At 42.3% G+C, this 17,336-nt stretch overlaps 1 protein-coding gene and 1 pseudogene across 2 annotated transcripts in view; both read left to right on the top strand.

The window, feature by feature from the left end:
* SASH1 (SAM and SH3 domain containing 1) overlaps positions 1-17,336 on the top strand; it is a 198,006-nt gene that overhangs the window by 112,385 nt on the left and 68,285 nt on the right. For both annotated transcript variants that reach the window (XM_047102450.1, XM_047102449.1), the window contains exons 7-8: positions 2,203-2,315; positions 9,453-9,554. In XM_047102450.1, coding sequence (XP_046958406.1) covers positions 2,203-2,315; positions 9,453-9,554 — 215 coding nt within the window. The remainder of the gene's footprint in view (positions 1-2,202; positions 2,316-9,452; positions 9,555-17,336) is intronic.
* LOC124528347 (lanosterol 14-alpha demethylase-like) lies at positions 3,824-5,187 on the top strand (annotated as a pseudogene).

Genomic DNA, 17,336 nt, shown 5'->3' with positions numbered 1-17,336 from the left:
CATTGCCTTCATTACTTTAAGACTTCACCCCAGTGGTGTTTTTTTGTTTGTTTTTTAAATCAAAGAAAATAAGATGAGAAGAGTCTGGCCAATCTTCCTTTTCATAGGTCTGATGGCAAAGACCAAATCTTTTGTTTTCTCGGTCGTGCCAACCTCAAGAAGATCTTGACCCACCAAGATCTATCCTAAAAGGGTCTAGAAAGCCATAGCATTTGTTAGGGTTGGACCCACCCCCCACCCAGTCCTGCCACTTGGGGCCTTTGCAGTCTTCTGAACTTGCGACGCTTCTCTGTGGCAGGGACAGTTATGGGGTTGGGAAACTTAACGATCTGACATCATGGGAATTTGCCTGGGCGGCTTTGTGAAGGGAGTCCTGCCCTCCTCTTGGCCGTGTCTTTGTTGTTGTTTATATAGTAAGTAAATATGTCGTCCCTTTGCGGCCCCGTTATGTAATTTATGTTTCCCCAGTATTCAGAGAGGGAACAGAAACAGAAAACAAAGCCACTTCTGGATTCCGGTCCAGCCAAATGAGGTTATCATGAGATGAAAACTTTCAGTTGCTCACCAGTGACACTGTTTGTTTTCTTTTACAAAGTCGTAGCGTCCTACCCTGTTCAGAATGCTTCCCCAGTCATTGGGACACACGGAAATGAGAAAAGCGGACAGGGACGGCACGTACACCGGTTAGCGCACCTGGGTCCTCGGCAACATTCGGTGGGGCCATTTCAGTTGTCCTGCCATAAAGCTAGGACGCTTCGACATTGCCAGTGTTTCCTTTTGGTACGCACCCAGGATCACTTGGGATGCAGAGTAAGCCTTGGATCCCAACAAAGTCTTATTTAGAAAGAAAGGAAAGGAAAAAGAGCGAGAAAGGGATGGGGGGAGGGAGGAAGCCAATAGTTTTCTGGCGCGTGTGGATTTAAAAAAAAACACACACACAAAAACAAAAACAAATCCAGCCAGCTCCCCATTGCCCCCTCCACCATCGGAGGCGACGCAGATAGTAAAATGAATCAAACCAGCAGGCTTGTCTCCTCACCCAGCACACGCTATTATTCTTCCGGACAAGTAGATGAGTGGCGAAGGGAGCGTGAGTGGTATTTCTGGACTGATTGATTACAAAATGGAAATGGGATAGGGAAACCTGGGGGAACGTGAATTCCAGGGTTGCCCCGACTGCAGCGGGTTCCTGCCGATCTGCGGCCGGACTCTTGTACTGTCCCTCTGGACCAAGGGCAAATGTAGCCATAGCCCAGCATCCTAGTGACACCGAAGCTGGCAAAGTATGCGTAAGAAAGACCGGGCAGGGGAAAGATGAGCGACCGGAGTGTGGGCTTGTTCCCAGTCTGTGCATTACAGCCTCACACGCTGACCAAAAGCACACAAGCCAACGTGGCTCACGTATATTACAGGCAGCGGCCATCCGTTGGCTTTGCGGAAAAGCACTTTGGAAGGATCCTAGCGAGGATGGCCCTGAGCAGCTCTGGCTGCCTTCAGTTTTGAGTGGCAAGCTGAGTTCCCTCCCAGTTTGGATGCGTATTTATGACGAGGCTTTCAGATGTATTCATATATGATAACCTTCCCTCCAGTGAACCGAAATGCCGCATCCCTGCGACTGTATTTATTTGTGCTTCTCCTGTGAGGAACGACAGTCACACAGTTTAGGAAGAATCTAGGGTCTCACCGGGCTGTAGGTCTTGTTCTGCCGCTGACTCTGTGACCTTCAAGTTCTGTGTCGTGAAAGAGGGGTCCCTCCGTCCCCTCCCCAAAAAACTTTCCTCTTGTTCATATTTGAAATGGAAGGACACAGAGGACCATAGCCAAAGGAGCTTTGGAATGCTTATCGGCTCTAAGCAGGTCTTTAAATTAGGTCTCCATCCCCCGCTGCTATTCCAGACTTCCTGTCAGCTTTCTTCCAAAACTCCTCTGCTAGACCCTCCATCACAAAGGCTCCGATCATTTTGAAGGGTCTGTGTCTATGGTAACGTCCATAGGCTCTCGGAGCCTGTTTCTCGATAAGATAGACTCGTTGGCTTATTCGAAAGTAGCCCGTTACTGCTTCTCTTGCTCCAGTAACGTACCATGCTACACAGTGCCCTTGAATTACCTCCTTCTCTAGCCCGGAACGAACGAGGAGCTTTCAGGATTAGCATTCTGTTTTCTCTTTTTCCTTCATTCCGGTCTTTTGTCTTCAATCTCTAGGAGAAGATGTGGGCTACGTGGCCAGCGAGATAACAATGAGTGATGAGGAACGGATTCAGCTGATGATGATGGTCAAGGAGAAGATGATCACCATTGAGGAAGCACTTGCAAGGGTAAGAGCATAGATGATTTGGTTTACATTTGTGAGTCCTTGGCCCCCCTGACATGGAACAATGTTTGGGGACTGCTGAAGCCTGAATGTTCATGTCCGCCCTCCCCCACAACCCCCAGATCCATATATTAAATTCCCATGCCCAATGCCGTGTTATTTGGAGGTAAAGCCTTTGGGGGTACTTAGGTTCTAAGGGTGGAGTCCTCATGAATAGACTGAGTGAGCTTATAAAAGAGGCCCCAGAGAGTTCCCACACCCCTTCCCCCACGTGAAGACCCGTGGTGAGAGCATTGCTATCTGTGAACCAGGAAGCAGGTCCTTACCACAAATTAAATCTGCCATCCCCTTGATCTGGGACTTTCTAGCCTCCAGAATGATGAGGAATTTCTGTTGTTTTTAAGCCACCTGCTCTATGGCAGTTTGTTATCGCAGCTGTAGGGGACTAAAACCGGTGCCTCAGAGGGTACAGGAATAAATGAAAATAGCGTTTTAATGATACTTTGGTGGCGGTCATCAGGTACCTATGTTATCGGATAAAATTCTGATTCCACTCTCTTTACTTAATACAAGCATTCCATGTTGTAAGTTTTGATTTCCATCTTCAGCGACTACACGAATAAATGAATGGCAAATAGTTTTGAGCTGTGGACCACTTTAACGAGGAAAATGACTCTCTGAATGCCATCGCAAAATTCACAAGCCTCATCAAAAGATTGATAAGAACGTAATAAGGACAAAAAATTAGTAAATAAAAAGCCGAGTAAAATTTAATATAGGACAACCATTGCAAACATCAGTTCCGTAAGAGACTATCACAAATGAAACTTCGAATAACCTAAAAGTTAAGCTTTAGGTCTACCTTAAACTTTTGCTTCCTTTTATTTCTAAGTAGATATTAATTACAGTTTAGTGTGGCACACACTTTTTGCTCAGAGTTAAATAGAGCACTAAAAGAACCTAATTAACCCTTAGGGGACTGGGGTAGCATTTGTTACTGAGGTCACAGTTATTAAGAGATTTCCTACTTGGTTGTTGCCAAACCAACTGACTGATGGACTCTTGGGTTTCCACTTTGATCAGCTGGTTTGGTGCTGTGTAGACAGTGATAAATTCGGCAGGTTTAGAAACAAACGAAAACTTTTTAAGTCACCAAGGAACCATTTAATGTGTTAAGACTAGACCACGAAGTAGAATCTTAAAGACCTGAAACCTTGAAACTGTGACAGGAACCCTCAATTTAGTTTAGTGTACCTGACTCTAAACCTCAACAGTTTAAAAGAAAAAAAAAAAAAAAAAAACGTTAATTTATTGCTGAGACAATTATGGATGGGGGGGAGAAAAAGCACTTGAAAGGAATGGGAGGTGGGACTGGGTGTAGCAGGAGGCCTGAAGGCCAAGGCCACCTTCAGACGCCCATCTGCTGACTTCTCTTGCTCCGTCGACTCGAAAAACTGGAGGTGACCTCGGCCTGCAGTGTCCCTGGTGGACCAAAGTAGTGCTGGGCCAGCGATGGAACAGATGACAGGTGCCAACCCCTTGTCCTTGCTGCAGATCCCCTTTCACACTCAGCCCGGTCTCCCTCCTCCACCACCCCTCTGGCCACCTGGCCCAGCTGCCAGCGGAGACACAGAGTCCTCCGTGTATTTTCTTTCCAGTTCCGTTCCTTGAACATGGCATGGCATTTGGGGAAATATCCAACTGGATGCCTAGAAGATGCGTGTGAGAAACACGAACCTGCATTTAGTTTTACCGCGACAGGCGAGATGTTTACTTCTGGGGAGAAATGCCGCTCGCCTTGCCCTTTTAATCATAAAAATGAAGATCAGAATTCAGACGATGTCTACAGTCGTCTGGCCACACCTATGTTTGGAAAGGGAGTTGCATGCGATGTACCTAATCCAGTTTTCCTGGAGCAGAAGAAAATATTAAAAGTGGCCTTGGGCCGCCTGGGTGGCTCAGTTGGTTGAGGTTCTGATTCTTGATTCCGGCTCAGGTCATGATCTCACGGTTCGGGGGTTCGAGTCCCACGTCAGGTTCCACGCGGACAGTGGAGCCTGCTTGGGATTCTCTCTCTGCTCCTCCCCCGCTCATGTGTGCGCACACGCGTGCACTCTCTCTTTCTCTCTCTCAAAATAAATACAGACTTTCTAAAAAGCGGTCTTAACATGGTCGGTTTTAGGTAGCACATTTCTCCCATGCAAGTAATAATCAGGCCTGACCCTGCTTGGCTTCCGAGATCAGGCGAGATCGGGTGCGTTCAGGGTGGGAGGCCCGTAGACTAGGTGGCACATGTCTCTACTTTGAAAAGCAACAAAGGAGTATTTTCAAAGTTGGAGAGAAAAGTTAATTCGAAGCTCTGTCCGAGCCGATCATTTTACCAGCTAGCCACTGTTTACAGGAAAGGAAATCAGAAGTTAACGCCACGCAAAGGTGACACTGCGGTGTGTGGATTCGGGTGGAGGATTTAGCCGTGCCGTCCGTCTGTTCCCAGGTGGGCAGCCTTGCCGAATCTCGGGGCAGAGCTCCATCAAGAGGTCAAAAATATTTTCTGTAAGGCGATCCAGAAGCACAGGTTTTGGTGAAGAACAAAACCGATGACGTTCTCCAAACTTTACGAGATTCTGCACGCTAAGATGGGTGTCCTTTGCCAGACGATGAAGTAGCAGGGAAGCCCTTTGGCCTGCCCTCGATAGGGCAGCATACGTCTTCAGCTACTAGTGCCTGGATGGGCTGCTGCATTGGCCCGAGACAGCACACTTGAAGCAAGACGTTATTTAGAGCAGATAATAGTCTGTGGAAAGGATCTGCCTCTTTAATGACCAGGTCAAGGAGCTAAATTTACTTGGTCGTGGTATTAAAAGAAAACCCTTTGACTTGAACCTCTCGATGAGAATGGTCCTTCAGGGCATCGGGTGTAGGTTTCTCTCACTGTCAATCAGACACCTTAAGACCCGTGGGTAGAACATCTAAATGTTACCCCTGAGGGGACAACCCAGGATTAGGAGAGAAATTTGCCTGTGAGCTGTTTGGAGCTGGGAGTATCCCCCGGTACATCCTTGTATTGGGAACATTTTGTGTAATGTCAAAGACAGGTTGGTCCGTTATGCTTTGTTTATATGAATTTGATCTCATTGATGGATGTTTTATACACAGCCATGATTCACACACCTGAAAATCCCAGTTGTCGATACCAACTGAGATCAAAATGAAAAAGGCTACAAGGAATTAATATGTGAAACACCACTGTAAGCCGCAAAGCAGTATTTGAAGAGAGTGACCTTTATGACACAACTCTGTATATTTTTTTGAATGTGTAATTTAAACAGACAGTGGCTTAACTTAGGGTTTTTATATTTTGTTAACTGAATAGTTCCATCAAATCTAACGGCACTTCAAACATTTTCTAATAGTTTTGTGGTGGATACTTACTACATATGCTTTAGAGAAGTCAAGCTTATTAGTAAAAAAAAATTGGGAGGGGTCTAGGTAATTAGCATATTCTATATAATACAACTTCCAGGTGCTAATTTTTAAAAAAAAATATATTTTTTTGAAGGGGAGAGAGACAGAGTGTGAGCGGGAGAGGGACAGAGAGAGAGGGAGACACAGAATCGGAAGCAGGCCCCAGGCTCTGAGCCATCAGCACAGAGCCCAATGCAGGGCTCAAACCCGTAAACTGTGAGATCATGACCTGGGCCGAAGTTGGACACTTAACCAACTGAGCCACCCAGGTGCCCCCCAGGTGCTAATTTTAAAAGCATACATAACTCTTGGTAAGTAAGTTCAGGGTGTTCACATCTTGGGATAGTTCTGAGATACTTGGAATCCACAGGCTATTCATTTATCAGGTTACTTTTTGTGGTGTGTGAGGATGGGTGGGTAGGGAATAAACTCAGTTCTAAAGTTTTGGCTAGAAGAGAACTCTCTTGCTTTGGAACAATAATGCTCAGCATGATGGAGCTATGTCGTAGAAAAATATGTCCTTTGACATTTTACCTGGAAGCACTATCTATAGGAAATTGAGGGAGACCTGTAACCATGATTTAATAATCATATTTCCTAAAATATAATTATCAGTACAAAAGACTACTCATGGAACTTGATCCAATTACTAAATATTACATATTTATGCATCTGGAAAACATGTGGCTGTTTCCATAAGGTCATATCTGTGTGAAAGTCCTAAATAAAGTCTTTGGGGTTTATTAAAAAAAAAAGTGGGGGGGGGCTCAATGTTTGTTGCTGACTTGACTGCCGCTAAGTGAGAGAAGGTAGCAGAAGAGCCAGAGGAAAAATCTGGACAGAGATGCGATTTTAGGAGAAATCTAGCTTCAGAACCATCCCCTAGGGAGTAGGGAGCCCTGGAAGGTGAGTTGCCTTGTAAAGTTGTCCTGCCAGAGAAAGAGAGGCTTAAAGCTGATTGGGGAGGAGGAGGCAGCCTTCTAGATACCTCTGGGAAATGAATCCTGTCGACCACGGAGAGTTCTCCAGAGAGAATTATAGGGTGTAGATGTGAGCCCAAATCCACAGTAACTGGGGAAGTGATGAACAGTTTTGTCAACAGAGTCTGGGCATCTGGTATACCAGAGCTCACACTTATAAACTGGGAACCTATATATATTATTAAATTATTTCCTTGCAGCAGCAACTGTGATCAGTCACAGAGATTTGGACAACTACAGAGGCTTATGGAGAGAATCCATAGGAAAACAACAAAATGATTATGGGGTTTTTAAAATAGATCCCATGGGTGAAAAATGGTAAAGATTTATCTCCGAGAAGAAGCAGAAAAGAACTTAATCACTGTCTCCAAGTATATGAAGGATGATTAAACAACAACTCTTCAGGATGTACTGAAGAGTGTTTTGTTTTATTTTGTTTTCATCTCTACTGAGGACAGAATAAAAGGAAATGAAGTTAAATTGCAGCTGGAGGGGATTTAGATTAGATATAATATAAATGTTCTTTTCTTGTAGAAATGGGACATTTTAGTATCTCCTCAAAGGTTTTAAAAATAGAGTAAGCATTAACCTACTAAAGGTGGCCATCCCTCTAGGAATCATGTCCTAGACTTCAAGCATGAGCAAACTATGGGACTTAAGAAAATAGGATGTGAAAGGAGTATTTCCTCCTGAGACAGACACACACGCACGTGCACACACACACACACACACACACATACACGTGCACACACACACACATACACGTGCACACACATACTTCTATCATTGTTTTAAAACTATACATTTGCTTTAAAAGATCTAAGTTCTCAAATGAAATCAATTGTCTTTCTTCCATGAAGTTATATTTAAGTCAGAGCTTCTTTGGGAGCAAAGTGGAATATAAAAGAGTAGTTATATATATATATTTATATATATATATATATACACACACACACACACACACATTTTTATATATATATATATATATGTGTGTGTGTGTGTGTGTGTGTATAAAATCAGGTTAGGTTTTTCCCTTGTAAAATGCACTTAAAATTCTTTTTAGAGATCCTGTTTTATAACTCTAAAACATAGAATTTTATTTTTTAATTTTTTGTAATGTGGGGGAGGGGCAGAGAGAGAGGGAGACACAGAATCCGAAGCAGGCTCCAGGCTCTGAGCTGTCAGCACAGAGCCCGATGTGGGGCTTGAACCACAAACTGTGAGATCATGACCTCAGCCGAAGTTGGACACTTAAGCGACTGAGCCACCCAGGAGCCCCAGGAAAGAGCATTCTCCTACATAAATGTACTATAAAGATTAGAGTAAAAATAATGCCCCTAATGTACTAAAATGATATTAAATGTACTAAAATGTATTAAAATGATATTAGCAAAGAGCAAAAGCTCACACTCTTGGAGTTGATGTGAACTTTGAGTTCTCTTTGATCTGAAACCACAAGGGTGGTGATAATACTATGCTCATACTGAGTCTGTTGCATGCGTTCGGTGTGCTAAGAGTTTTGTTGTATTAAGTGATTGTGGTAGTTGTTTCGTGAGATAGTTTTCTGTCATCCTCATTTTCAGACTGAGGCACGGAGGGGTTACGTAATTGGCCCAGGGGTTCCCGATTGGTTCTGCAGCCAATTAATCACTATGATCTGCCTTCCCCAGTCTGTCTCCCGTCACAAGTGTGCACAGAAAAGAATTTCCTGGTAGGAGTGATACTTCAGAAAGTTGCTTTTCCCTCGAGGGATATTGTCAACATGATGACTTTGCTACATCTGTGTAGCTCCTGTAGGTTGAAGACAGTCATGTTACCATCTCCTGGGCTATTAGGTCAGATCATTCATTTCTGGTTTTCTGGTGTCTTGATTTATGGAATTGATTTAATCAGTGTCTTAAATTTGTATCTAAAAACTACTTTATAATAGAATTTTAACACAATGGCAACTTCAGTGTATTTTGTTGCAGAGTTAAATTTCTACATGTTTTATGAAAACACACTTGGAACTTCTCACATTTGCCATTCTAAAAGACCTTTCATCGAATTCTGTTGCCTTAAAATTTGCCAATTTCTTATAATATCTCACTTGTCTTTCTATTTCAGAAAGTAGAAACCTAGTGTCTAAACCCAAACTTTAGATTAGTCTCTGAACATATTCTAGACAGTTGGTTATTTTCCTCTCATCCACAAGGTTCTCCAATAAAGCCCATAATGTTTGTTAGGTGATAACATGTAACTGGTAACTTGAAGCAGTCTAGAACAAGGAAAGCAAGTGATTTTAGAAAGTCCATTTCCGGCTTCCACCTGTGTCTTATCAAAATGTCCATGTCTACCCCATTGTGTCTTCTACAAAGAGAAGTAATTCAGAGGCCACCCTACAGACAATTTCTGTTTTTGAACTTATAATTGAACTGAGAAAGATCAGTGTTGATGCTGGAGGACCTTGGAGTGAAAATCAAGGTTGTTTTTAGAACACAGGATACAAAGAGTCCATTGTGCCCGTCAGGTTGGTGTAGATGAAAAATCACAGGGCAGGCCGCCCGTTTCCCTCTCAGTTTCGAGAACCTCGTCTTTGGCCCGCACTGAGACCCCAGCAGTGGCATGAAGAAGGTGCCCAGAACATTCTCTCTGCTGCTTGGTAGACAGCACTGGCCGTTATTTTCATTTCAATCTTTCATTTTCTCTTGTTGTAGCTCAAAGAGTATGAGGCCCAGCACCGGCAGTCAGCGGCCTTGGACCCTGCCGACTGGCCAGACGGTTCCTACCCGACGTTCGATGGCTCGTCAAACTGCAACGTAAGTTTGCTGTCTCTTTGAGCATCTCGACCACTTCTACCAGACAGTAGATCTTAGGCAGTTTCTGCCTTTGGACTTCTTTCTGCATCTACCAGGTCCCACCCAGATCTGAAGATAAGTGTCTCTTCTGACACATTACTCAGTTTTCTTTGCTTGATAGACTTACCTGCAGTCCAAACAGTGCTAGTCATGCTCTGCTTTTTAGTTGTAAATTCTGTGTAACTTAACATTTAATCTTCTAAGCACTTTCAGTCCGATTAATATTCAGCTAAGTGGCATTAAGCACGAATGCTGTGCAGTCATCACCAAAATCTACTTCCAGAACTTTTCCATCATCCAAAACAGAAATTCCATAGTCATTAAACAGTAACTCCCTTTCCCTCATTTTGGGAAACCACCACTCTACTTTTTATCCCTATGAAATTTGACTATTCTAGGTCCTTTATGTACATGGGATTGCAGTCTTTGTCCTTCTGTGTCGGGTTTATTGCATGTAGCATAATGTTTTCAAGGCTCATCCACCTTGTGGCCCATGCCAAAAGTTCATTCCTTTTCTAAGGATAAATAATATGCCACCGTATAGATAGACCACATTTTGTTTATCCATTTATCTGCTGATTGACACTTGGGTGTTCTACCTTTTGGCTGTTGTGAAAAATGATGCTGTGAACATTGGTATACAAATATCTGAGTCCTTGCTTTCACTTCTTTTCAGTGTGTCTCTTGGAGTAAAATGTCTAGATCACATGTTAATTATATGTTTACTTTTGTAAGGAACCACTCTACTGTTTTCCACAGTGGTTGAATCATTATATATTTCTGACAGCAATGTGTGAAAGTTCCAGTTCTGTACTTCTCACCAACACTTGTAATTTCCCCCTTTTTTGTTAATAGCTATCCTAAAGGGTATGAAATGGTAATGAGAAGGTATATATATATATTCCTTAAAGAAATGTCTATTCAAGTTCTTTGCTCATTCTTGAATTGGGTTGTTTTATTGTTGGCTGTTGAATTACAGGCGTTCTTTGCATATTCTGGCTATTAATCTCTCATCAGAAGCACGATGTGTAAATAGTTTCTTTCATTTTGGGGTTGCCTTTTTCACTGTCTTGACAGTGTCCACACCCAGCATGAAGCCCGACGCGGAGCTCGATCCCACGACCCTGGGATCGTGACTTGAGCTGACACCAAGAGTAGGATGCTTGATCGAGCGAGCCACCCACACACCCTCTCCCATTTTCTTTTAAGAGTTTTGTAGCTTCAGCTCTTAAGTTTAGGTCTTCGGCCCATTTAAAGTTAATGTTTATATATGATGTAACATATGGGTCCAACTTCATTCTTTTGTAGATAGATAACCCAGTTTTCCCAGAACCATTTGTTGAAAAGACTGTTCTTTCCTCATTAAATGGTCTTGGCGTCCTTTTTAAAAATTAATCGACCGTATGCTGGGGTTTATTTCTGGGCTCTCTGATTTTACTCCGTTGGTTTACATGTCTGTCCTTTGTAGGTATCCTACTGTTTTGATTAGTGTCGCTTTGTAGTAAGTTTCGGAATCACGAAGTGCGAGGTCTCCAGCTTGGTCCTTCTTTTTCAGATTGTTTTGGTTGCTCAGCTCCCTTGAGATTTCTTGTGAATTTTAGGATGGGTTTTTCTATTTCTGCAACAGATGCTGTGAGATTCATTTTCGATTTGTCTTTGTTTGTTTGATTTTTTTTTATTTTTATTTTTTGATGCCATGAGATTTGGACGGGGATTGCGTTGGGTCTGTAGCTTGATCTGGATGGTGTTGTCATCTTAACGTGAAGTTTTTCCAACCCATGTACACAGGATATCTTTGCATTTATTTGTCTTCTTTCGTTTCTTTCAGCAATGTTTTATAATTTTCAGTGTATATGTCTTGCCTTCTTAAGTTTATTTTTAAGTATTTTATCATTTTTTTGATGCAATCGTAAGTCAAATCATGTCCTTATTTTCTTTTTCACATTGTTCATTGCTAGCGTATAAAAACAAAACTGATTTTGTGGCCTGCAACTTTGTGGAATTGGTTTGTTTGTTTATTAAAGTTTATTCACCTATTTTTTAGAGAGAGAGAAAGCAAGCAGGGGAGGGACAGAGAGAGAGGGAGATAGAGAATCCCAAGCAGGCTCTGCGCAGTCAGATCTGGGAGATCATGATATGAGCCGAAACCAAGAGTTGGACACTTAACCAACTTAGCCACTCAGGTGCCCCACAGAATTTATTCATTATCTTTAACAGTTTTTGTGTGATGGAATCTTGAGAGTTTCTCCATATGGGATCATGTCATTTGTGAATGGAGACAGTTTTACTTCTTTTATTTGGATGACTTTTATTATTCATGGTATTTAAAAAAAATTTTTTTTAATGCTTTTTATTTATTTTTGAGAGAGAGAGAGAGAGAGAGAGAGAGAGAGAGAGCGCACAAGCTGGAGAGGGGCAGAGAGAGAGGGAGACACAGAATCCAAAGCAGGCTCCAGGCTCCGAGCTGTCAGCACAGAGCCTGACGCGGGGCTCGAACTCACCGACTGCGAGATCATGACCTGAGCCGAAGTCAGATGCTCAACCGAGTGAGCCACCCACGCGCCCCTCACACACTCCGCTTTCACTCGTGCAATTGCCTCTATCTAAAATACCTTCCTTGAGATTTTCCCAGGTAAAAATCTGTGCGTCCTTCAAAGTAAAGTCCAACTTCAGTCTCTCTGAAACCTCCTTTAGTCTCCTTAAGTATATTTTATTGCTTCCCACTCTGGGCTTTTGTTAAACTAGCTTCGTACCTGAAACCTGACCATTATCCTGGAGTATCAGAATTCACTGGACACATTCTAACCTCCTTGGGAATCGTGAGCTCCTTGAAAGACACGCTATGTTATCTTTGTGTCTCCAGCGAGTGTCTGACTCAGTGTCCAGTTCATACGGTGCATTTGTGTTTGAGAAATACTAGTGAACAAAGTTGCATTTAAGCGTTCATCTTTCCTGGCTGCCTTAAGAGCATGTTTCCCGTCCTATAACCACAGACTCCGTCTTTACGGCTTCTTTGCATCTAAGCAGCAAATGATGGCTTATCAGAGGTAAATACAAGCCTCCTGCTACCTTCTTGTCTCCGATTTCCTGAGTCAAGCACCAGATTTCCATTTCAGCTAAAAAAACAAACCAAAAAAAAAAACAAAACACAAAAAAAGCCCCCAGAGGATTATTAATTTGAAAGCCCTGCTTGGTTTGCTTTTGTGTGAAAGAGACTGAAAAGTTACCGTTTGTAGTAATAAACGTATCGTATGCTGGCCAGCATTGTGTCCTGGGACTGTGAAGTGATCAAAAGAACTGTGTTTGTGGATTTCAGGGTGCCTTTTTGGGTCTCCTATCCCCTAGTCCTAAAGACTAGCATGATACAAATGTAAATCATGAACCCAAAGAATCATGAGGAATAAATACAGTAACTCAGGACTGATGTGATTCGAACCCAGTTTGGGGAGAACACAAAGACCCAGTTGTCCATAGTGGGTCCTTTAGTATCAGGCTCCCTGCGTACTGCCCTGATTAACAGCATCTGAGTCGAGGGGGGAAGGTTATAAGATGATCCAGTCGGAAAAGCAGGACTATAGAAAACCTCCCACACTTGGACCGCAAGGAGGGAGGCTCGTCTCGTTTAGGCAAAAGTTAATGTAAACCAAGTACTATAGGGGTCCTGAACGAGCGGCTAGGGAAGCATTATTAGGCATTGTTTTGTTTAGATCCCCTTCAGCGGGTCCATCAGAACCAACATCTTAGTATAAATCGTCGGAATAAAATGGGTTCGTCTTAGAAGATGGACATTCGTTGTCTTGAGCGTTTCTTTGCTCGTTTAGGACACATCTTGCCAAGCGCTTGCTGTATACCAGGCTTAGGGTTAGATATTCAGGTTACAAAGGTAGAGAAGCGGGAGAGACGAGGCCCTGCCCTAACGGAGTCTACCCCGCGGCGTAGAGGTAAAAATCACCCCCCACGTGTGCTCACACAGACCTGAGACGTCGTGTACGCACTTACATTATTCGCATCTTAGCAAACTGCTTCTTCGTAGATGACTCGAAAAATAAATCCAGCCTGTTCTGTTTGGATGGAGGGCCAGAAATACCATGTGCACCCTCCATTTCTAGTACGGTCTTCCAGAAGCTCTAGAGTGACTTTTTGCTCAGAGGTAGGTGGAGACAGGCCATTCAGCCATGGAGTTTTCTGAAGTGCTGTTATTTACCCCGTATATTTTGCTAGCTAGCTTTGTGCCAACAACCCACACCCATTTTCAGCCACCCTGTTCGTTCCTACAGCTGACCACCACTTGTTTAAAGTTTGCTTGAACTCGATTGCAATCTTAATGTAGGTGACACTCACCCCTCTTACCCCACGTCCTGTGTTTTTATGGAGACTCAGCAAGAAACCCCTTCCAAAATAGTCCTTCTCAATTATGCTACGTTCGCCTGATAGCAGAGTAATTAATTTCAGATAATTCCCACTGTGTCCTACTCGAGCCGCGGTGGTTTAGGCGCTTTGATTATCTTTTGTGCAAGGGCGAAGGCTTTTCAGTTTTCCATTGATTCTTTTCCATACTGAGATGTAAATAGCCCACTGGCCATAGTCGGGAATGTCCAGGCCATGAAAGTTTCAGGGATCATAAGCCCTTTGTCACCAGACCTCAATGCCTATATTGATGCCTGCCGTGCTTTAGGATTTCATTTGCATTGATTTCATAGGCTTCCCCGCCCCCGTAACTGACATGAGATAATTGAGTGTTGCTCCACAATAAATCCATATTCACATTCCTGGTTTCCAAGAATGTAAAGTACTAAAGATAGTTACCAGGGGAAGTGAAAAATAGCTTTCTCTTTGCCAGAGGAGAATGCGTTCTCTGCTGTTTTTCATTAATAACAAACTTCTGTTGTGAGTGTTAGAGTTAAAAAAAAAAAAAGTTGCTGGTTGAGTACTTAACTTGACTCCCTGTTACATATCTGGACATTTATTTTATTTTATTTTGATAAATTTTATTTTCTTTTGCGAGGGGAAGGTTGTTAAGAGTTCTCATTTTAAGCCTTCAGCTTTATGCCTTGAGGTTCAGTTTACCTTCCGGTTAAGACGACGTTCAAGGAAATCATGCTCTTCATCCTCCTGGGGTTTATAGCTTTTTACTCAAGGCACAAGTTTTAGTAAATCACAATTTTTGTGTTTCTACAAATCGGTAGGTAAGCGTTGGTGATCTCTATTTGGTTCTTACATATTGATGAAAACATTTGCGGTAAAACGTCTTTCCAAGAAACATCAGATTGTAAATTGTTTAATTATGATGCTATTTAAGTTATTTTAAAAAATACACGATGTTGAGGAAAAACTATATCAGCAACGGGGACAGTGAGGCACAAGAGCTCCTAGAGTCCATTGCAGACATTTATTTTCGTCCCTTTTGTTGGTTTCTCTTGATACGACATGTGTTCCAGAAAAAGCCTGGAATTATCTTTCTGTATCTGGAGCTTCTTGACTAGGGTGAAGCAAGTGTAGTGAAACGTTGGGTGAAGTGAGTTATTTGGTAAAGCAAGCCATCGGTTTAGAATTGATCTACACTGGGGGAAATTGAGTTGGGAAGTATTTGTGCAAAGAGTGGTGTAATGTTACAGCTGAGGTATAATAACACCTTCCATCCATGTGTGCGTCTCTTTATAGCCTTTCATTCTGGCCTTGGATAGATTTTGCGGCTGACCTGGCTTGAGGCACGGGAGAGCCGTGTGGTTGAACCGAGCTCCAGAGTTTGGGCAGCGGAGACAACGTCAGGCGGTTGCTTCTTCCATATTTTACAAAATACTATTTTAAGTGATTGAGGACTTTTAAGGTCGCAACTAAAATGTCCCCATAGTATGAGATGTTTCGGTTCACATATAATGCAAGACCATTAAATCTTTTGGGGGCTTCCTAAAAATTACAAACTAAACTTGTCCCTCACTGCCAGACAGGCTTTACTTGGGTTTTTCAGAGTCATTTCACCTGCCTAACATCAAGCCAGAGGATTTGGGTCTGATATTTTAAAAGGAGGGATGGCCACAGCCTTAGTCTAAACTAGAACTTTCTAAAAGATAATGTGCCGAAAGCCAGGAGACAGCATTCTACAAAGTGACTTGTTTAATGGTTCCTGTGCTGAATGGCTTGATTTACATTACGGCCGAAGAAAAGGTTAACAATTCAATCACTTAACACAATGTGGTGGGAAAACAGAGCCCATGCACTTGGGGTGGCCCCTTCAGGAACAGACTGACCTGTCCTCCTCGTTCAGGGGACGTCCCATATCGATGCTCCTTTTTAGAATCTGATAGTATGGGTTGAACCAGATTTTTTTTTTAATTGTTTTTTTTTTTTTTAACCTGGCTGTCTTTTTTTTTTTTTTTTTTTAAGTGTATTTATTTGTTTTGAGAGACAGAGAAAGAGAGAGAGGGTGGAGAAGGGGCAGGGAGAGAAAGAACCTCAAGCAGGCTCCATGCTGTCAGCACAGAGCTCTACAAGGGGCTCAAACCCACGAACCATGAGATGACCTGAGCCAAAACCAAGAGGCAGATGCTTTAACCAACGGAGCCACCCAGTTGACTATCTTAATCTGTTTATTTTGAATATGTTTCTTTTACTAGGGTGAACTTCTAGGCAATGTGTAGAAGTTAAAATGTATCAGAAGTTTTATCTTTATATTTCAAAGGTATTAGAAGAAAATATAAATCAATATCATTAGCTTCCTCACTTGGGGAAATCTGAACCCTAAGGAAGACTTTCCTTTTTATGACAACACATGTCGAATTTACAGAATTTTCTCCCACCTTTAAATACTCCTAGCAATTATAAGAATATATGATTTTCATATTTTGCTGACTCTGAGTGAATATTTATTGGATGAATAGACTACGTGAAGATTCACATATACCACAATTAGAGTTGGCATTATAGGTAAGGTAAAGGTTTTTCCATGAAAATGGTTGACTTCCTTATACTATCTTTTCCCTCCTATCTTGTGTTTTACAAGGAAATTTAAGCAAGGGAAGATTCCAAGCATAAACATAGCTTACATTTCTGAACAAACTGGCTGCTGTTAGTGGTGTTCCTATTTTTTTTCTTTGTATCTCTTTTCCTAGAGACATTTTTTCCCCCTAACTCTTCATATATGGGTTTCAGCTTAACAGAATGCTAATTGGCAACGTAAGTTTGGATTTGGGGCTAGAAAATGGTTCTGCTTGTTGCTATTAGCTGGGCTTGAACACGGGTTGGTTGGATGTGTGCTTCAGCTCTTTATTTCTTCCACAGAAGAGTTCTACTCACTTGACTTGTAATATGATCAGGAAAAAGAGCAACATGGCTCACCAACAATGGGCCAGAGGGCATTTATAGGTGCATCCCTGGGACAGATACCCACAATTCTTTATACCGTGCTGTGTTCCATTGTGCCAGAATAACGGCCACTTTTCTAAATCTTTCTAAATGGAACCATGTTAAAAATAACTTATTGATTCTGGTCTTTTAATGCATACTTAAAGCCTTCAGATGATTATTCAGACCTTTATGGATACTTTCTATAAATTTCTTTTTTATTTGGCTGGGCGGGAACGCACAGGAAGAAATACTACTCTTAATTTCACTAAAAGTGAGTTTGAAACTCAAATGATAGTAAAATAGGGACATATTAAAATTCTCTTTAGAAGGGTAAAAGTAATGATTCTTTAGACCTGCAGCTTGAGTCCAGGAGATAAAACTCAGCCCGTTGGAGCAGCA

Source organism: Lynx rufus, unplaced genomic scaffold (genome assembly GCF_022079265.1).
Source record: "Lynx rufus isolate CCGP_SWC_20201006 ecotype Redwood Valley unplaced genomic scaffold, mLynRuf1.p SCAF_6, whole genome shotgun sequence".
NCBI classification, from domain to species: domain Eukaryota; kingdom Metazoa; phylum Chordata; class Mammalia; order Carnivora; family Felidae; genus Lynx; species Lynx rufus.
This window is presented reverse-complemented; position numbering and strand designations above follow the sequence as displayed.